Raw genomic sequence first — 20,213 nt, 5'->3', positions numbered from 1 at the left:
TCGCTGGATTTGATGAGTTATCATTCCATGAGATTGACTGTCTATTATGTATTCTAGTTTCCTTATTCAATGCTCCATTTACGTGGATACGACTGTATACATAACAATACAGAGTCGCCAAAATAAAAATAACGTCAAGAATATCAGATATTTAAAATTCATTAATACTAATGCACAGCCAAACTAACGGTAATAATTATTGGAATGCTCTACTCAAAAGGTAAACGTTCCACTGGAATAGAATGTTCTTTTGAATTATTTTTGTTTGCCACTACAAGAGATATAACAGTTAGATCTGCAAACTGATAATAGCAAGCATGCTTGAATTAAGAAAGTGCAAAGCCCAATACTTACAATGACAAGCCAAACCTTTTCCAAAGTTAAGAATACATTTGATGGCAATAATAAATGTTGCAATTACCATGGCCAAACTCAGTACAGCTAAAGTTGAATTCGTTGATGAAAATCAGTCTAGATCTTTGCAATGATTGAACGTAGCCCTAAATCTCAAATTAAATAAAACACAGCTTAGCTTACCAAAAAATGTTAAATAATATTTTGTGTCCGCGTATTGTGCTTGACGAGTATGGATACGAACAAGTTTGAAAATAAAATAAGCAACAGCCAGAATCAATCCAAATAGAAAGCAAAAGACAATTATTTTATCTTCTTTACGGACCTAGACAAGCATTGGCAATACACCACAAAGATTAGCAGTGCTACACAGCCTGAAAAGTATATACTATTTTAAATGAAAGTAAAATCATGTACGTACTCCATAGACAGCAACAGCCAGTATCAAAAGCATGATAGGAATAGCAGCAATGGTGATACCGAATTCAGGATCGGATGTTTTAATAACCAAAACAAGAAACTGAATGCCGAAACCAACAACAAAAAATACATCTATTTTGACGAGAAGCACAAAGATTTGGTAGGTGCGGTACATATCTGATTGAGTGATGGTTCCAAAAGAATAGCAAGATTTAGTCAGAGTAATTGCATGATATATAATCAATACTAACGCAATTTCCTGATATGATCTAAATTCATAAAGGCTTTGGGATGTCCTTACCTCGCATGTATGGATCTGCACCGATCCGCTTAAATATAGTCCATCCAAACTCATGATATAGCTTGGAGGCCAAAAAAACAAAAAGACATTGAAATATAGCGACAATTACAAGAATTACAATAAGAGGCACAGTCAGGCCAATGTCAGAGTTTGCAATTTTGATCAGCTGTGCGTACTGGAAAATGGAGTAGCATAAGATGGCAAGATTGAACGCAACAAAAGAGCCAATTTGCATTGTATTCTGCTTAATCAGAGCGTCCCAGCACAAGACAATTTGAAAGATCTGAGCCATGAGAAAGATAACGAGATAAACTGGGATGCCGCGTGCAGGTCCGGGCTCATTCGTGTCAATCGATGCAGTAAATTGATTATATACAACGGATTCCATGACAATTACAAGGACTGCTTGTGCCATGACTGCAAACAGGGTTAAGCGAGTGTACTATTTGAATAAAATTCAGTATAAAATTCAACCTGAAGATTAAAAACTAATTTCAATGGCATATATAGTGGCAAATAAACTGAATTCAGCCATCAATCAAGATTGAGAATTGTTATAGACTCTGGATAAATTCAAGCATTATTGTACGTACTGGAGTAGATGGAAGCTAAAAGGGCGATTAACAACGAGGGCCCAGTAATGAATATATACCAATGTTAAATGCATGGTAATTTGACAAAATTACATCATAAAACCATAAAGCATACCCATTTTAACGGACCAAGGTCGCTGTCAGCTATCGAGACGTTGTTGCTACGACTTGCCTGCCTGCCCTGGTTGAGCTCATTGGGATCCGTTGACAACACAATCAAGTTGGAAGAGAAGTTGTGACCAGTAGCAGCAGGACCTAAGCGAGAGATACTTCCGGTACCCGTAAGATTTTCTGCTGCAATATAAGGAGTTGTAACAATAGATGAAGGTGTTTGATCCTACAGTGATGTGCAGTAGAGGTGGTTAGACTGGCAAGTCAATAGATTAATCGGCCTTGGAATAAACATGAAACATTTGATGATAATTCATGGCTAAAGAATTAAAATTCAGTTGCAGAGCATTGAAAGAGGTGAAGTGCACTAGAGCAGTAACCATGACATTACCATGTTTAAGCAGTAGTGCAACAGCAAGTTTGTTGAGCAAAATTCATTTGAATGCATTGCACGTGATCAGTCACGTGTACTACATTCAAATGAATTTGTCCGAACAGTTCGCACTTTAGACAGGTCATCACTAATACTGCAATGCTGGGCAATCACCTCTCCAACTCTGCTTCTGAACCAGCTGTTCATAGTGAATCTTTATTGAAACAGGCAAGTATATGCGCTTCAACTGTTTGTCAACGCTGATCTTGTATAGTTCAAGTAATGATCAATGGTCGCATGTTTATTAATAGGTCAAGGATCAGATTGCTAGACATAACTCTTTATCACATAACCCACATTTACATCAAGACATCATTGCTCTGCAATCGCTAATCACTACTTTGCTATTTTCCTGTTTCATTATTCCTGCCAATGGTAATCCTTTTATCTGTATAAATCTTGCTATAAACTTTTCAATCCATGTTGGATGGCAGATTGTCTTTAAACTCTTGATGGTATTGCTTTGATCAATTAATACCACTTGTAATATACATTTTTGAATACGATTCTTACTACAATTATATAGCCAAACGATCTCCAACTGCTGAGGCTAGCGAATCTCTTGAACTTGTTCGGATGGCTTTGGCTCACTTGCCAGTTGCTTTTTTTGCTTCTCAAGAAACTGATCGTGTCTGTCCTGCCAGCCGTAATTTTGGAGCGAATATACCTAGTGGAATGAATAGAAACAACACTCAGGCCACTACTCAGCCATCTGCTATGTCCATGTTGTTGGTAGATACTCAAGTTCCTGACAATGCACCAAAACCAATGGCGCATTTTGATGTGTGGATGTTGCATACTTTGATCTGGTGTTTGGCCATTCCCAATATGCCCCAACAGATTGTATTAGAAATTCAAGACACCATTAGCGACATTTCTGATTTTGTGCTCGATAAAAATCCTGACGTTACTGTTTTTCAACAAAGTTTTAACTCCTTGATTGATCTCGCTATTATGATTGAGCCAAAGCTTCATTCCTCTTCTGATACACTGTCCAATGCATCCACTCCATTCAAGTCACCGGAAAAACTTGCTGCGTGTCTTTTACTACAGCCATATAATGCATCTCGATTTTCGTGGGTTACTTTTTCCAATACAGCTCAACCAGATGCATGCATTGTGTTTGCACATATGCACCAACTCACAACATTCTCTGCCCATATTCTCAATACAATCGAGTGGATGGTGAGAAAAGGATCACATAGCATCTTTTTATATCAAAACAGAACGTTTCTGTTGATATCAAAGTTTCTTTGTTGGAGTTCGTCTTTTACTGAGCACTCGTTGCAAATGGTATGCCATAATTTCTCGTTCATCCTGTGAATTATTCATATTAGCTATTTGATAAACAGTATCTTATTTTGTTTACTCTTTGTGATACAGACCTTATTTCCACTATTAAAACTAGTGCTTACAAATGACTGTCCTATTCTTCCAAATGAGTCCATTGAATGGGCATATTTTCTTGTCATTGGAATCACCGAAACTCCCGAATTAAAACTTTTGGGTGAAAACGCAGACCAGTCCGTGCTGGATCGATCTCTCGAGTTTCAAAACATACTTGGTGACTGTCTTATGGTCTACGTCAAAGCTGGTGTTTATTGGATGGCGGTATCAGACTATATCGACAAACTTATCAAGCCATGCTTATTTTTGTCCTTTCGTAGCGTAACATTCCAGCAGACTCTCTGTGAAATACGTAAAGAAATTTACACTGAAAAATCACAAAGATTAAAAGTTAATACTAGCTTTAATGGACTATCTGATAACCTTAAAGCACGACTTTTTTTAAATACCTCTGAATCTACAGCATTTCACAACTCATCGTTGGTACGTACACTCGTTGTCAAGTCTTTTGTATGCTGTGTTTTGCCTAATCTTACACTCATAAAACTTGATTACAAACATTTGTACAGGTTCGCGTAGGATGGAAGCGGCGGCGTATACATAACCACGAAACTACTAAAGTTAAAGAACCCCCACTAACCCATCCGCTTTTGACTCAATGTATCTCTGCATCTCCAAATTCAACGGCCGTTCAACTCTGGGATGACTTTGAAAAACAATTGCTTTCAGATACAGCCAATGTTTCAATGATATCTTTAAAGCACATGATTAGCATCATGCAATTTGACTTGGGATCGCTTTTTCAAAGTAAACTTTCCGAGTTTGTTTGCAAGGCTTACTCGAAATGCCTTGAACTGATTTTTCAAAACAGCAGCTCTTTGACTTGCCAATTCTATTATACGCTTTCTATTGTCGTATCTTGCTTGCCGATTCAAAGTATTGCATTGAGTGACGAATGGGTTGTTTTGCAGCTTCCGTTGCTTCCTGCATTGGTCACAGTGCCATTTATGTCTAATGCAGCACAACTGTTGGTGGAAATGGTTGAAACAGACCACTCAGACTGGCAGAAATTCGTTTTGTCACTAAAGCACGTTTCTCAGTCAGATATACTTTCTGATGTTGAACTATACTCAATACAGACTGATTGTATTCAGGCTTTGGGAAACATTGGTAGATTTAATTATTGGAATGCACCAGCCATTACGATTCTTACAAAAATACTCGAGTCTTCATTGCTTAATACCACGTGGCAGATTACGTTTTCGGCTCTTGCCTCGCTTAATCTTAGCCTTTCTGATAAATCAAATGTACTACAAAACATTCATAAAGCTATTGACGAATTCAAACCCCCTTTAGTGGCATTGAGGGCGTTTGGATCTCTTGGTTGTCTTTTTTCAGGAACCCTTGAATGCAACAAAACGGTTTCAATATGCAGTCAATGCAGCCTTTATTCTGCAAACATTTTTTCAAAACTGGACTGCTCTTTCCCAATGCCTTTTGATCTACTGGCTCAATGGATCAACATATGGTGCAAGTTCGCATCCACGTCTACCATTCGCGATTCAACAGAATCTATCCTTGCTTTATGTGATGCGCTTGGGCACTTTATGGTGCACTCAACTTGCGATAACCATTCTGTGCTAAACTCACCGTGTCGTGAATTTTTGCTTACTTTTTTATCGCACTCTGCTAAAGACGTTCGTCTCCGAGCTAGCCGAGTTATTTTGTATTTTGCTCAAACACCAGACAAGACTATTTGTATTCAAAACATAACTGTTCTTTCCGAACAGGTTTTGAGATTAGCAAGAACACATACATCTCCGACATTTGGGGACTCATTTATCACACTATGCGGATACATTTCTAAAAGCAAGTATGCTTTTGAATCTGAATGCCAAGTCACCCTCCTCACTCTTCTAGTAGAATACCTTGGAAACCCAAATTTGTTTTTGCGATCCAAAGCTTATGTAGAGATTTGTGATGTAGCCAAAAGTCACCAATTGACTTTGACAGAACTGTTGCAAGAGAATTTGGAAGGATGGAGTCAGTTTGCTGTGGCTAATTTAAAAACCAACCCCATCATTTCAAAACTCTTGGCTCAGTTAAATGGTGTTACACTTGGCCAGTTCTTATCTGCGACTTTATCCTACACATTGCCTCCTCTCATCTTAAACGAGGACTTGCCGCTGATCCAAACTATTGCATCAATCATCAAACGCAAGCATCAGGCTATTATTATCGAGTCGTGTGGTGATATTATTGCATATCTGTTGATGCACTATCAACCGGGAGATAAGAATATACTTGAGCGATTCAATGCCATGTCTACAAACCAAATCACCTCGATTCATCAGCTTTTGTTTTCGTGTCGTCTAACATTGATTACAAATCTCACCATGGAGTTGGGAAATACTGACGAATCGCTTCGTATACAGGTAATATTGTTAAAACCAAATCATGCACTGATTTCAGTATGACTTTGCCATTGGCTTATTCTGTCTCGCTTATACTTTGCTTTGAATGTGTACTTTAAATTAATTAGGCGCTGTGGTCACTAAAATATGTCGAGTCTGTCCTGTATCCAGATTTAAACACTGGTGCTACATCAGAGCCTACATCTGGATTCATGACGACATTTATTTTGGCTATTATATTGAAAATCAACGAAATCATTATTTCTGAAAAACGTCGACCACTTTCTTATAAAACCAAAAGTTTGGCAAGTTTGTGCGAGCTAATTCGACTGTGCGGACCTGCCATTTCTTCTTTTGTACCTCAGGTTGTCGGTGTGCTGCAATCTGCACTTGAGAGTACTATTTTATACACAGAAACATTGCATTGCTGGAATATGCTTTTTCGCCAGCTAAATTCACAAGAACTAGCTAGTATTTTTGGTCAAGCCGCAGTGATTTTATTGCAAATCGAATCTGCCTGTAGTACACCACAGCGTGAACTTATGGTCAATTTATTTACATTTGCGCTTATCGATTCATCGCATGGAGCAAGTCTTATTGGAAATCTTATTGGAACAATCCCGAAACGACAGGAATGGACTCGTGTGTATAATCTTGTTCAAGAACACAGAAGTCAGACAGATATCTGGACACAAATGTGGCTTGCAGCGTCGAGTCTTTCCAATGAAAACGCCATTGTTGTTCAGCATGCACTTGAAAGACTATTGAGTCTACTTTCTGAACACAGCCTATCGATTAATGCATCAATTTTGGATGAACGTACCAATCCTCTGCTTCCTCAGATCATTCAACAATTGTTTGAGACCTGTCGTATCTACAACTCATCTACCCCAAATATTTCCAGTTTGTGCTGCGAATGCTTGGGAGTTATTGGAGCACCTGATCCCACTACCATTAACGTAGTGCTTGAGGCTGATGGTCATTTTGGACCCAAGTGGGATATCGTATCAAAGAACGACGCTATTGTATTTGTATGTAGTTTGATTGAAAAGCAACTGGCTCCAAGTTTTCGTGCAACTCATAGTACAAAAATACAAGGATACTTGGCATTCACAATCCAAGAGCTTCTTACCTACTGTGGGTTTACTCCTGATGTGTTTCAAACGATTGATTTTGGAAAACCACGAATTGGACCATCAGAGAATCCTAAAGAGATGGAGCATCGAGACTACTTGCAACAGAGATGGTCAAGATTTCCCAAATCAATCATAAATACAATTCAGCCACTTGTGGGTGCTAAATACTCTGCTGTTCCACCTTTACTTCCGCCCTGTGTATACCCAATCTTTGCCAAGTGCACTGATGTTCGTGAATGGATTGAAATGTTTTCGTTGGACACGTTTAGTAAAATGCAGCCCGACTATTTACGCATCGTGTTTCAAATGTTCAGCAATTTAATCCACGAGGGTGAAATAAATTTGGCCCAGCTACTTCTTCCTCATGCTGTGCTCAATGTCTTGTTATCCAAGCATCGACTGAATTCCAACGATATGCTATGTGAGATTCTAGCTGTGCTAAGGGACGAGTCTGTTCCTGTTCAGTCAGAAAAATATCGTTTATGTGTTCAGGTGGTATTCAAACTAATTGATCATTTAACAAAATGGATTCGATTGAAACGTATTCATTTGGCCAAGCAACGCAACTTGGTTGCGCGAAAAGCAAGATCGGCAATGAGCCTGAGCTTACTGGAAGAGTTGGAGTCGCAAATTGCTATTGTAGAGGATTGGTTGGCTCAGATCCCACAGGTTGTTACTGCTCAGGCATCGCTCGGATGTAACGCCTATGCACGTGCATTAATGCATTACGAGCAGCATGTGAGAGTGATTCGCAACTCGAGCGCGATTGTAGAAATGCAGTCGGCCTATGCCGAGCTTCAGCGTATTTACGCTCAGTTGGAAGATCCAGACAGTCTACAAGGGATTTCCACGTTGGTGTTGTCGCCTACACTTGATCAGCAGATTCTTACTCACGAAAATGTTGGAAGATGGGCCGACGCACAAACATGCTACGAATTAGCACTACAGATTGATCCAGAAAATCAGGACTATCAACTAGGCTTGCTACGGTGCTTACAGCACCTTGGCCATTATGAAACATTACTAACGCATATTAACGGTATATTGGAGCGTAACCCAAAAGATATGCATGCATTACATACTCAAGGGATTGAAGCTGCTTGGCGTTTGGGCGATTGGCCTTTATTGGAGCGATTTCTTTCCCTTCCACATAAACCTGGGTTTCAAACCTACATTGGACAGCTTCTTTTATCGATCAATTCACGTCAGGACGACACCGTAGCAGATCTGCTTTCTCAAGCTCGTGCGAGCATGACGGCATTTATTGCTGCGGCAAGTATGGAATCTTATCAACGTGGATATGATTCGGTTCTTCAGCTTTCTATGCTGAATGAGCTTGAAACTATGTATTCATTTATAAAAAATTCCAGCAATGATGCAAATACCCAAATGGTAGATATTTCAAAACTATTTCAATCCTGGGACATGCGATTGAAGATTACCTTTCCATCGTATCGTCAACGTGAGCCTATTTTGAGCCTTCGTCGGGTGCTGTTGAGGTGAGACTGTTATTTGATACGAAAACATTGATATGTAGCAAGTTTTCAGTTTAAATTGTGCATACTAATTCATATTGGGGTATAACATTCCTTGTTATATCTATAGCATAGTTGAATCCATGATGTACACATCTCAACTTGAACCACTGAGTGAGTATATATCAAAAGAAAACGGTCAGCTATGGCTCCAAACAGCCAAAGATGCACGTAAAGCAGGATACTTTCAAACCGCATACGGTGCAACCTTGCATGCAATGCATTTTAAAGTTCCCCAAGTGATTGTCGAACAAGCAAAGTTGCTATGGACGTTTGGTCAGCGTCACCAAGCAATTTGGGAGCTTGAAAGAGCAAGAGAGAAGGATCATACTGATGGAGGTAGTTTATCGAACCCCGTGAGTTTTCCTGGTGTGTCCCAGAGTCAAATGCGTACCATCAGCGCTGTAGGAATCAAAGGCACTGTTCAAGAGATTCAGCCAAACAACTATTTGCGTGCCAAGGTATATCATTATATCTGTAATCGAAATATGCTTGCGTGTCGCGATTAGTTTTATTATACTGGTCATGTTTTTAATATATGACAAAACTATGTCTAGACTGGGCTTCTGCTCAACCGATGGATTGAAGAAACAAGTGGACTTATGAGTAATGGAATAATTTGTGCTTATCAGCAAATATCAAAAGAGTTTCCTCAGTAAGCACTGATACTATATTGTTTTTATTTAAATGCTGTCAATCAAACTCACTTATCTGGTTGTTTGCCATGACTTAGATGGGAAAAGTGTGCATACTATTTAGGAAGGTTTTACAATCGATTGCGTGAAGGCGAAACTGAAAAATTTGGATTTGGATCCAAAGCAAAGCCTCCACAACTGTACGTCCAACTGTATTAATCTAGTTTTTAGATTATACCTGCAAATTAAACTGACAAGCTGCTGTTTCTAATTAATACTGACTATTCTATAACTATAGCGCACTTCAAACTCTACAAATTTCTTTGATTTGCTTCAAGCAGTATATCAAAGCCATTAGCTATGGTACCAAATACATGTATCAGACCATGCCGAGATTATTGACACTTTGGTTAGATTGTGGTAACTTGGTTTTAGAGCTTCCGCCGTAAGTATTTGCCTCTTAGAGTTTCAGTTTGTTTTGATTGTATACATATATTTAAATATTTATTGAACCCTTGCGCCAATAATATGAAATGTGTAGCGATGATGAACGAATAAAAAAATACGAAGCGCTTAACCAACACATGCGCAGATTGTGCACCACTCTTCCAACATATCAGTTTTTAACTGCCATGCCTCAGCTCGTGTCACGTATCTCACATAAGAATCAACAGGTTCAGCAAGTCATTGAGGCTATTATTGTAAATGTAATGCGAGTATTCCCTCAACAAACACTGTGGCATCTTATGGCTGTTGGAAAAAGTACAGTAAAGAGTCGTGTTCGACGAGTTACTTCAATTTTTTCAAAGCTCAAGGTATATTACAAAATTAATCTCAATAACACCATATCTTATCTTGTATATTAACCTACGTATGCATGTATCTAGAACGAGGCAAATGCTCAAAATCCAAGTGGGTGCAATATTGAGAGCTTGGTCATGGTCAGTATCACTGTTCATCATGACTTGCAATCCAAGCTTAGGCTTTATTTTCGCTAAACACCATGTTTGTAAACACATATAGGAAGCACAAAAGTTGACGGATCAACTACTGCATTTGTGCAACTTTGCCATTCCTCGTGATGTCTCGTCCATTAGCATGTCCAAAGATTTTAGAACATTACAACGCATGACTCCGCTTAGCATGATCATTCCGCTTCAATCAAGTATGAATGCTATGCTTTCTACTTCAAATCAATCAGCTGCATCGCACAATCCATTTCCAAACGACTTGCCAACCATTCAAGGATTCCATGACGAAATTGAAGTCATGTCCTCTCTCCAACGACCCAGGAAAATCACAATGAAGGGATCAGATGGCAAAGACTACATATTTTTGTGCAAGCCAGTAGATGATTTGAGAAAAGATTCGCGATTGATGGAATTTAACTCGATGATTAATCGATTGCTGAAAAAAGATCCAGATTCACGAAAACGGGGTCTTTGTAAGTTTAATTATTGGTTCAAGTATTACCTTGTACATGGCAGCTACTTATGCTATATATTTATACGTAGATATTCGAACGTATGCTGTTGTGCCGCTTAACGAAGAGTGCGGTATTATTGAATGGGTGAATAACGTGTCTGGATATAGACACATTTTGATTTCATCTTACAAAGCCAAAAACCTTTACGTTCATGTAGGTTGAATCATTTCCATCTTTTTTGTAAACGTTTTCTGATGATTTAGAACCGTTTTTAACCCATGTTGTATTGATTAAACTTTTGATTGCATATGGGGTTCAAACTCACTCATCAAACTATGGCAGCATAATGAAATTAAGCAGCTCATGGAAAGAAAGACACCGTCGCAAGAAGAAATTTTTCGAACCATAATTATTCCAAAGCATCCGCCTATTTTCCACGAATGGTTTTTGGAAACGTTTCCGGAACCCTCAAAATGGCTTGCAAGTCGACTCACTTACTCTACAACTACAGCCGTAATGTCCATGGTTGGACACATTGTTGGGTTAGTGTGATGGATGTCTTGGATAATAGTTTGCAGTGTTTTTTTGTAAACAGCTAACTTTAACTGCTGCATGGTATGTTGGAATAATAATCATATGCAAATACTTGGTTAGACTGGGAGACCGGCATGGCGAAAATATTTTGTTTGACGAGTTAACGGGTGCCTGCTTACATGTCGACCTCAACTGCCTATTTGGAAAGGGATTAGAGTTTGAAAAGCCAGAACGTGTTCCTTTTCGTCTTACTCACAACATGGTTGATGCATTTGGACTAAGTGGTACAGAAGGCAAGCAGTATTATTTACACCAAGTTCCGAATGGACAGCCATGCTGATGTTTACAATTCTAACACTTGAATATTGAAAATGTTTGGTATGGATAAACCCGAGTTTAGGTGTATTCCGTAAATCTTGTGAGCTTACTCTCAAAGTTCTTCAAGATAGCCGTGAATTTTTAACAACAATTCTCGAGACATTTCTTCACGATCCGCTTTGCGAATGGAGCAAAACACGAGGCAGGGGTGCGCTTCGGGAAGAGCCTGGTGAGCATGAGAATGAAAAGGCGAGATATATTCTTCAAGGTATTAGTCGCAAACTACGTGGACACGTAAGTAATGTGAATGCAGGGCTGTCGCTTAGTATCGAAGGGCAAGTTCATGAACTCATTTCTGAAGCTACAAGCACCAAAAATCTTAGCCAAATGTATATTGGATGGGCACCCTTTCTATAAGGTTGATTCTCAAGGCTGTTTAACGCACAGATGGCAACGTTGCAATATCAAAGTGGTTGCATGTTTTGCCACATACTATTTATATTTCAAATATAATAATAAAATGAAAAGCTATTCTGGTCAAAAACGTTACTGAAGCCGGTATGCTACAATCAAAATATAAACTCAATGCATCGGTACATGATCAAAATATATTTAAAAGTTGATAACGGATCGGATGGACAGACCAGCATGCATGGCATCAAATGCCTCGTTGATACCAGCAAGATTGAATCGGTGCGTGATATAGCTATCAATATCAAGGCTGCCATCAAGATACTTTTTGACGAGACCGGGAAGCTCAGTACGACCCTTGACACCGCCAAATGCTGATCCTTTCCATACGCGGCCAGTGACGAGCTGGAATGGACGAGTTTGAATCTCCTGGCCAGATGCAGCGACACCAATGATGGTAGATACGCCCCATCCTTTGTGGGTGCATTCAAGTGCTGCTCGCATAATATTCACATTACCAATACATTCAAACGAATAATCAACACCGCCATCAGTTAGATCAACAAGAACCTGCTGAATAGGAACATGATGGTCTTTGGGATTGACAAACTCGGTAGCACCAAACTTTTTTGCTATGTGAATATATAGAAATAAGATGAGCTTACAAATATTCTCAATTTAAGCTAGACCGATTTATATTTAAATACTTACCGAGCTCAAACTTGGAAGGATTTAGATCAACACCAATAATGCGGCTACATGTAATGTTTAATAAAATGCGCTGTGATGTTACAAATCAAAATACGCACTTATTACCTTGCACCACATGCTTTGGCACCCTGAATAACACTGAGGCCAACGCCTCCAAGGCCAAACACTGCAACCTAAGCCGATAATAATGCACCCATTACGATTTTTCAATCAGTAGTTTATGCAAATTTTGAAACCTTGAGCAAAAACTACCAACACACATAATTACTTACGGTAGATCCAGCATCAACCTTGGCAGTATTAACAGCAGCACCATAACCAGTTGTAACACCACATCCGAGAAGACATACTTTTTCAAGCGAAGCAATTGGATCTACTTTTGCTAGAGAGATCTCAAGAACAACCGAGTATTCACTGAAAGTCGAAGTGCCCATGTAGTGAAAAATCTGTTTTCCTTTGCAAGTGAAACGAGTAGTCTCGTCAGGCATTAGCCCACGTCCCTATCCACAATAAAACACAAGATAGTTAAAACTCGAGCCCTTGTATTTTCAACACCGATCGTTGTGAATGACAAAAAGTATATGCAATTACCTGAGTGTTACGAACAACCGAGCACAGGTTGGTCTTTCCAGATTTGCAAAACTTGCAGTTTCTGCATTCGGGGATATAGAGAGGAATAACATGATCGCCAACAGCGACAGAAGTCACACCCTCGCCGATCGACTCGACAATACCACCACCTTCATGGCCAAGAATAGCTGGAAAAATTCCTTCGGGGTCCGCACCAGAAAGTGTATACGCATCAGTATGGCAGACACCAGAAGATATGATTTTGATTCTGACCTCTCCTTTCTTTCAGGTGTTGCAATAGCGTCGGAAGCAAATAGCAATAAGCTTGAATAAGCAAAAATGGATGTCCTGAACAACAAGACTGGACAAGCATCATTAGAATACCTTTGGCGGCGCAACCTCGATATCTTCAATGGCTGTAGAATAGAAATGAATTGACAGTTGGATGAAACTCAATATAAAACCATATTAAACAGCAGGACAAGAGCCGCAATGAACACCAATAGCAAACTGCAACAAGCACTTACACAGGGGTAAAGCAGCAGCCCATGCAACAGCAGCTTTGCAGTGAATGATCTGACAAGAAATAGTACAGAACGTCAGTCAATATGGATGAAATAACAGTAAAGCACTGTTATAGTGCACCTTGACAGTATCATCACCTTTCCAGCAGTTTCAGTCATGCTCGATTGTTTGGGATCTGCGAGTAAAATTGCAGTGATGAGCATTCAAGTCGTTCATCACGTGTCTGATACCACTAGCAGAGCGGATGATATTCAAAGTAACAAGTCAGTCCATGTTGCTGCAGATGATGTTCAGTGCAAAAACTTGTCCTATTGAACTCGTAATTTTAAAGTGTAAATTCAATCATTTGCGTATAACAATCAAAAGTCAATATGAATTCAGAATGTCTGCGCATTGGAATTCAATTACATTCTGTTTGATATTCAAAGTAATGCATTGCTGTATGTATGTATTGGTCAAATTGTAATACAAGTAATAGCAATGCATTAGTATGCATTAATATGCCAGTCAACAGTCATATTCAAAATCAAGTCAATAATATGTAATGAATGTCAAATCACATGCAAAGTTTAATTATGGATTCAAGTCGTGAAATTTCCATTTTGATAAATTGTTTCATTTTTCCCAAATAAAATCCTAATGAACAACTCAACTCATCACATATTAAAACTACTACACTCCCATATACTCAAACGATCATTTACCACTACCACAGCTATAAACAGTCATGCAACAACATCCAAACCCCTGCATGACAAGGTTCAAGATCATATCAGCAAAAACTACTTGCTGTATGGTGCAATGTTTGGAGTAGCTACTATTCTTGGTAGTTTCCTCTGTAGTCAGATCAAAGAGACAGAAGTCAAACTCAAGTCCGATATTGGTGAAATCAAGACTATGCTGACTCCGTTCATCGTCAAAGTCAAGATGAACAAGGAGAGACTTGATGACATCAAAAAAGACTTGAACAAGAGATGACGACTGATTACTGATTGTAAATATACTAGCATTATTATAATATATTTAAAATAAAAACATGAATGTATCAATGACTGTAATCATGTCAACGAGACCAAAATCACTCATAATTGCCATGACCAGAGTGTTGGATGATCTGTGAGTATTATTAGATGATTGTGTAGTTTAACTTGTAGAGTTGATTGTCTCATTTGTCTCACAGTCATGACTCACACTCATCATGACTCAGTCGTGCGTTCCGATTGAATATTCAACATCCGATCGTGTGAATTGAATAAATTCAATCAACACATTGCATGACTTGATATCAACACTGCAATACAATGAATTATCAATACCAAATTGTGTTACAAACACTAAACATTGTTGTTTGAATGTGTTGTATTCAATCCATAACAAACTACTAATCGTGTATTTTGAACCATTCATCCATATACAATAATATGATAATGTGTTGTCAATATACAATAGTACACTATACACATGGTTGATACAATCAATTGATGTGTATGCATGCATTAAACACAAGTATGACTGATTGTGTGTACCAAACTGGTTATTGATTGTTGTGATGATATATCGAACAGTTGAATATTTATAACATTACAATGTTGTATTCACATAAAATCAAACATTTGTATGTTGCAGTGATTGTCAGTATTTTGATTTGGAATAAAAAATGATCAAATGTTGAGTTTGCTGGACATTGACTGGATTGTTTATTTGTGATATTTGGTTTGTATCAAACAAGAGTTGGGAATTGAGCAAGTGTCGACAATGTGGAATGTATTGAAACTGTAATTTCTGAATGAATGAATTTTAAAATAAACTCGGGTGTCGAACCACGATATGAACTCGTGCAAGCATATGCTGGTGGTGTTACAAGTGTATTGGTCAACTGTTGTATAACAGTCTCAGTGATGGTGTTAGAGTTGTGTTTGTTACCACTGGTACGCTACCATCAAAAACTCGATTGATCCAACAGTCAGTATTCTGTGATTGGTCCAACTCAAGTATCAGCACCACATGGCTGTCAACCCATTGTTGTCAGTTGCATCGAGTGTTTGTCCAAATAGGTCGATTCAAATAGGTTGAATATAACCGACTAATCCAGCATTCATCCATTGTCAAACAACCATAATGCACAATACCACCAAGTGTGCAATTACACCTGCACTGATCAGTCGTTGCACAGTATGCATCAGTCAATGTCAAACATATGTGTGTCTGCAACTAAATTGCAGTCCATGACACATCCACACGATCCAACATGACAAATCATGTATTGTGAGTCCAAGATTGATCAAAAACCTGATCATGGTAAACACAGCATGTTGTTGCATATCAGACTCGATATATCGAGTGACAGTTGCACACTGGCTGATGGTGCACAATGTATCAGTTACAATACATGCACGGTATTGCATTGCAGTCATTGGATGACAGTCGGTTGCAATGTGATACCGATCGACATACATCAGCATGGTGTGATGTGATCATAACCATGGTGGAATGCGTTGGAGTTGACATTGTGAGTTGACAATCGATACACCATGCACATTATTGGAACATATATATTCGAGTGTGGTTTGGTTGGTGTCAGGTTGATCATGCAATCACATCGGTGCAACGAATGAACAAACTGATGGTGATCTGAACCCATTTCAACAACAAGGAGTTGACAGTCATGGATTTACATGCATTCAATATGCGTAGCACACCGTTGTTGACTGTTGACTGTGTATGCAGATCAAGTCATCACCAACCAACAACCAGATCCAGTGCGTACATGATCATTACTAGAATGACTGCCAAGAATATTCGTGTCTGAAAGTTGATTGTGAGTTGGTGGTTTGCAAGAACCGGACACAACCAACATGCTATTGGATACAGCAACCTGATTATAGTCCAGTCACATGGTGTGATACAGTGGTTTGTGCAATACAATATCCAGATATTTGTAGTGTTGAACACGACGAATCTGTTGTTCGTGTAGCATCATATCAATTGGTAATTTGGAATCAAAGTGTTGACCAACGCTTTACAAGTATTAATGACTGAATCAAAAGGCATAATGGTTCCAAAGAGTCGCTTGCAGCATGTCAAGCAATATCATATCGACACTATACACACATGCATGTCAGCATCATCAATGTGTACAACTATGCAATATATAATCAACTGTGTTGTATTAAAAATACAAGTGTCAATGTACAATATGATATCATGTCAACCAATACTGTGAAATGATCAGACACAATGCCAAATATCAAATGGTAATTGTATTGTATTGTATTCAAACAAAAACAACATATTCGGTTGAAACCAGTCCAGATTAGCATCCAAATCAATCGGATGAATCGTCATGTTTGGGTTGACCTATTCATTACACATATCACTGTATACAACACGCAGTTATTTGTGTGTTGGATGATGTTTAAGTGGATTGGACTGTAGATGTTTCACTTGATGATGATGAACTTTCATGATGTTGTGATGAACTCTGGGTTCCACTAGTAGAAGCTTGCTCGGATTCTGACTGCTGGTTTAGTCGGAGAGTGAGAGATTCGTATATGCTTTCAAGAAAACTGGGATTGAATTTCAGAAATTCAACACAAGAATAAAACGATGCTAGATCCATACCATATCCAAACAGGCGCCTTGCGATGTTTTCTCTGATTGAATACAATGACAATCTAAACACAAAGAAATCATGTTCGAGTTTCTCTCGCTTTTCTTCAAGCTCCTCGAGTTTTTCTCTCGCTTCTTTAAGCTCGAGTCTAGAATTTTGAAGCTTTTTTTGATATGTTGGATCATTCTTGTTTTTCAAAAGTTTATGTAGTAACCTGAAATGTTTGTTATTCAGTCATGTTACCAATATTTTTTGATCAAGCTCTTTAGATTTGGCCAAGACACACACTTTCCTCATCTCTTGACGTTTTCGATCCGTTTCTAGATGTCCTTCGATCAACCTCGCATCAACCTCTGAAAGTCGACTAATATCAACTAAACGTGTAGCTTATTGATAAGAAATTGTCCGATATCCAGGTACAATACCTACGAATGCACTGGGATTGGCTGGAGTAGCTGTAGTAACCGAGCAAGCAAGCAGGATTGATGCCAATACTGTGACTGCGAGTTTCATTGTATTGGTTGTCAGAATATTAGGAGCTTCGTGATTTGTATAAATGTAGTAAAGTATAAAGTAGATAGAGTATAATCTGTAACTGTTAATAATTATCAGAAGAAAACAAATCAAAAGTGTAATGGAAGTTGCACTTTAATCCAAGATCAGCAGATTTGGTCTTTTCAAGTATAGTAAAAAGGTGTAATAAAGTAATTAGAAAGTTGAAATAGTTTGACGAGTTGTTTATTGATAAGATTAAGCATATTAGCTTTATAGTAATTGTTTGTTTGTCTTGTGATACGAACAAGTAACACATTTGATAATGAGAGGTTGTAAACGAAAAGTAGTTGAGCCAATAGGATTGATTCCTGTAATTAGTCAATTTAATAATGATACCATTTACCCGTTACTTGGAACTCGAATCTCCAGAAATGAGGATAATGGAGTTTGGAGCATATGGATTGGTGGTGGTGAAGGGTTTAATTTAGAGATTCAAAGTGTGCGCTATTAGAATTAGCTTTGTCACAGATTACCACTTAGGAGTATCCGTCTGGATATTCCAGCACACGACTCGATACGTGATGTTCAAATGTCTAATATTCAGACTGTGCTGATTGCAATTGTGGTTGTAATTGTGGTTGTGTGTAAATATCAATCCAATACTCGATTCAATACTTGATTCAACTTGAGCATGTCCAGTTTTGTAGTAATCCATTTGATCACATTGACAGAATCAAGCAATGATCTGATTCAACAACACCGAATCATGCATCCATATCACCTGTATCAATCAATTGTACACAATCAGTCAATATAATCAACAGTCACTGTCATGATTGACATGATTGATTCAATTCATTCGATCCATTTAATTGCATAGATCTGACTGGCATTGCAACTTGTTGTTGTAAAATCACAACCTCACAATCCATCACCATACGCCTGCTCATATATGTCTTCGTTGTATGCTGCTGTGATTCGAGTTCGGTCACTTGTCAATTCATCTCGATAGTGTTTGGCTTCAGCTGGTGATTGAACACCTTGAATATACTGCGTGGCATCATTCCACAGTTCAGGCGGTATGGGTGTCTTGTCAAGACTCGAGTTGTACCATTGTGGTTGTTGTGGAGCCACATGCGCAGTTGAAACAATCCGACAGGCTGGATTCACTACAAAAAATGTCAGAATCTTGCAGTGTCCTGGTTGAGTTGGATCTGCAAGTTCAAATGATTGTTCTTTGTGTTGGTATCGATTGGGATAAACTACACATCGACCATTTGGTAATTCAAGCGATCCTATATACTGACTATGCGGTGATTCTTGATCAATGCCATACACATCTTTCCAATACATATCAGATGCTCCTTGATAATCAAAACAATCAACAGCCACGCGGAAATCGAGTTTGGGTGTGGTGATATTTTCCACGTCGTAGTAATACAGTCCAGTTGCAACAATCGATTCGTTAATTGGACCTTCAATGTGCCAGTTTCCCTCGTCGTATTTAGGTTTGGATGGTGTCAGTTGAATGTTGGTGAGTTTGACAATGACTTGTAGATTACGACCACGCAGTGATACTGGCTTTGCTGATTCATATTTGGATTCAAAATGTTCCGGAAGTGTTGGTACATACACGGGACGAATGACTCGAGTGTCTGATTCCATATCATCATGATCTGACTGACTTGGTGGTTCATATCCATTTATGCCATTACGAAGATCAATATACTTGAACATTGGATCCATCGTTTTGATCAGACTTTCAAACATTGGGACAAAACATTTGAATATTTTGGCAATGCATTTGTACATGTCTCGATGCCATATCGGATTCAGATTGTTGATGTATGAGTTGATGGTCACACTGCCATCCTGTTCGACACAGAATTCACTCGGAAGCCATTGGAACTTGTGTGATATAAACTTGGAATCGCCGTCAATGATGGGCACACTTGAAACAAGTCGAGTCGATAACAATATATCGCATGGTACCATTGTGGTGTATTTGAGTCGTATACTCAGTGGTGCAATCATCGTTTGTCCATATATAACACTGTACATTGATGCATCAATCAGATTGTGCACCATTTGACCAGTGTTGTGATTTGATCCATGTTCAATATCCGATACATTTGTCATCAATCGCGTGTATACATTGTCAGGTATGCCATTGTCCAGTATATACGTCAGTTCAACAGGTCCTGGTACAATTGTGCCCAATCCATCACTGCCATTACAAACAAGCTGTTTGACAAAAACACCGAGTTGTTCCAATGCAAGATTAAATGTTGATGGTGATATATTCCGATCGAGTGAGTCAGCCCTCCATTGCTC

General features: G+C 38.7%; 6 protein-coding genes across 6 annotated transcripts; 2 read left to right on the top strand and 4 right to left on the bottom strand.

Moving 5' to 3' along the window:
• Nucleotides 1-142: 142 nt before the first annotated feature.
• Nucleotides 143-2,173, bottom strand: BATDEDRAFT_85104 (uncharacterized protein; the record flags this gene model as incomplete). Its single annotated transcript, XM_006676082.1, has 8 exons — nucleotides 143-271; nucleotides 355-441; nucleotides 538-679; nucleotides 776-951; nucleotides 1,076-1,517; nucleotides 1,669-1,683; nucleotides 1,784-2,005; nucleotides 2,171-2,173. The coding sequence occupies 8 exons, from the start codon at nucleotides 2,171-2,173 to the stop codon at nucleotides 210-212; spliced, it is 1,149 nt and encodes a 382-aa protein (XP_006676145.1). The 3' UTR covers nucleotides 143-209.
• Nucleotides 2,174-5,166: 2,993 nt separating this feature from the next.
• On the top strand, nucleotides 5,167-9,153 carry BATDEDRAFT_8065 (uncharacterized protein; the record flags this gene model as incomplete). Its single annotated transcript, XM_006674904.1, has 4 exons — nucleotides 5,167-6,030; nucleotides 6,129-7,127; nucleotides 7,176-8,608; nucleotides 8,760-9,153. The coding sequence occupies 4 exons, from the start codon at nucleotides 5,167-5,169 to the stop codon at nucleotides 9,151-9,153; spliced, it is 3,690 nt and encodes a 1,229-aa protein (XP_006674967.1).
• A 1,469-nt stretch (nucleotides 9,154-10,622) lies between these two features.
• Nucleotides 10,623-12,105, top strand: BATDEDRAFT_32800 (uncharacterized protein). Its single transcript, XM_006675606.1, has 5 exons — nucleotides 10,623-10,723; nucleotides 10,794-10,918; nucleotides 11,048-11,247; nucleotides 11,360-11,532; nucleotides 11,640-12,105. Exons 1-5 carry the CDS (start codon nucleotides 10,657-10,659, stop codon nucleotides 11,972-11,974), a joined length of 900 nt encoding a protein of 299 aa, XP_006675669.1. The 5' UTR covers nucleotides 10,623-10,656; the 3' UTR covers nucleotides 11,975-12,105.
• A 64-nt stretch (nucleotides 12,106-12,169) lies between these two features.
• BATDEDRAFT_34276 (bifunctional alcohol dehydrogenase/S-(hydroxymethyl)glutathione dehydrogenase) lies at nucleotides 12,170-13,933 on the bottom strand (the record flags this gene model as incomplete). The annotated part of the gene is made up of 8 exons (XM_006675747.1): nucleotides 12,170-12,600; nucleotides 12,680-12,723; nucleotides 12,785-12,852; nucleotides 12,952-13,179; nucleotides 13,271-13,531; nucleotides 13,634-13,665; nucleotides 13,777-13,825; nucleotides 13,912-13,933. The coding sequence occupies 8 exons, from the start codon at nucleotides 13,930-13,932 to the stop codon at nucleotides 12,170-12,172; spliced, it is 1,134 nt and encodes a 377-aa protein (XP_006675810.1).
• A 3,256-nt stretch (nucleotides 13,934-17,189) lies between these two features.
• Nucleotides 17,190-17,897, bottom strand: BATDEDRAFT_22396 (uncharacterized protein; the record flags this gene model as incomplete). Its single annotated transcript, XM_006675495.1, has 3 exons — nucleotides 17,190-17,570; nucleotides 17,673-17,758; nucleotides 17,810-17,897. The coding sequence occupies 3 exons, from the start codon at nucleotides 17,895-17,897 to the stop codon at nucleotides 17,190-17,192; spliced, it is 555 nt and encodes a 184-aa protein (XP_006675558.1).
• A 1,074-nt stretch (nucleotides 17,898-18,971) lies between these two features.
• BATDEDRAFT_3908 (uncharacterized protein) lies at nucleotides 18,972-19,787 on the bottom strand (the record flags this gene model as incomplete). Its single annotated transcript, XM_006674842.1, has 1 exon — nucleotides 18,972-19,787. A coding segment is annotated over one exon (816 nt), but the record flags the coding sequence as incomplete, so codon positions are not given.
• Between the last annotated feature and the right edge of the window lie 426 nt (nucleotides 19,788-20,213).

The sequence above is a fragment of the Batrachochytrium dendrobatidis genome (genome assembly GCF_000203795.2).
Source record: "Batrachochytrium dendrobatidis JAM81 unplaced genomic scaffold BATDEscaffold_1, whole genome shotgun sequence".
NCBI lineage: Eukaryota > Fungi > Chytridiomycota > Chytridiomycetes > Rhizophydiales > Batrachochytrium > Batrachochytrium dendrobatidis.
Note: the sequence above shows the minus strand (reverse complement) of the source record. Positions and strands in the feature narration are given on the sequence as shown.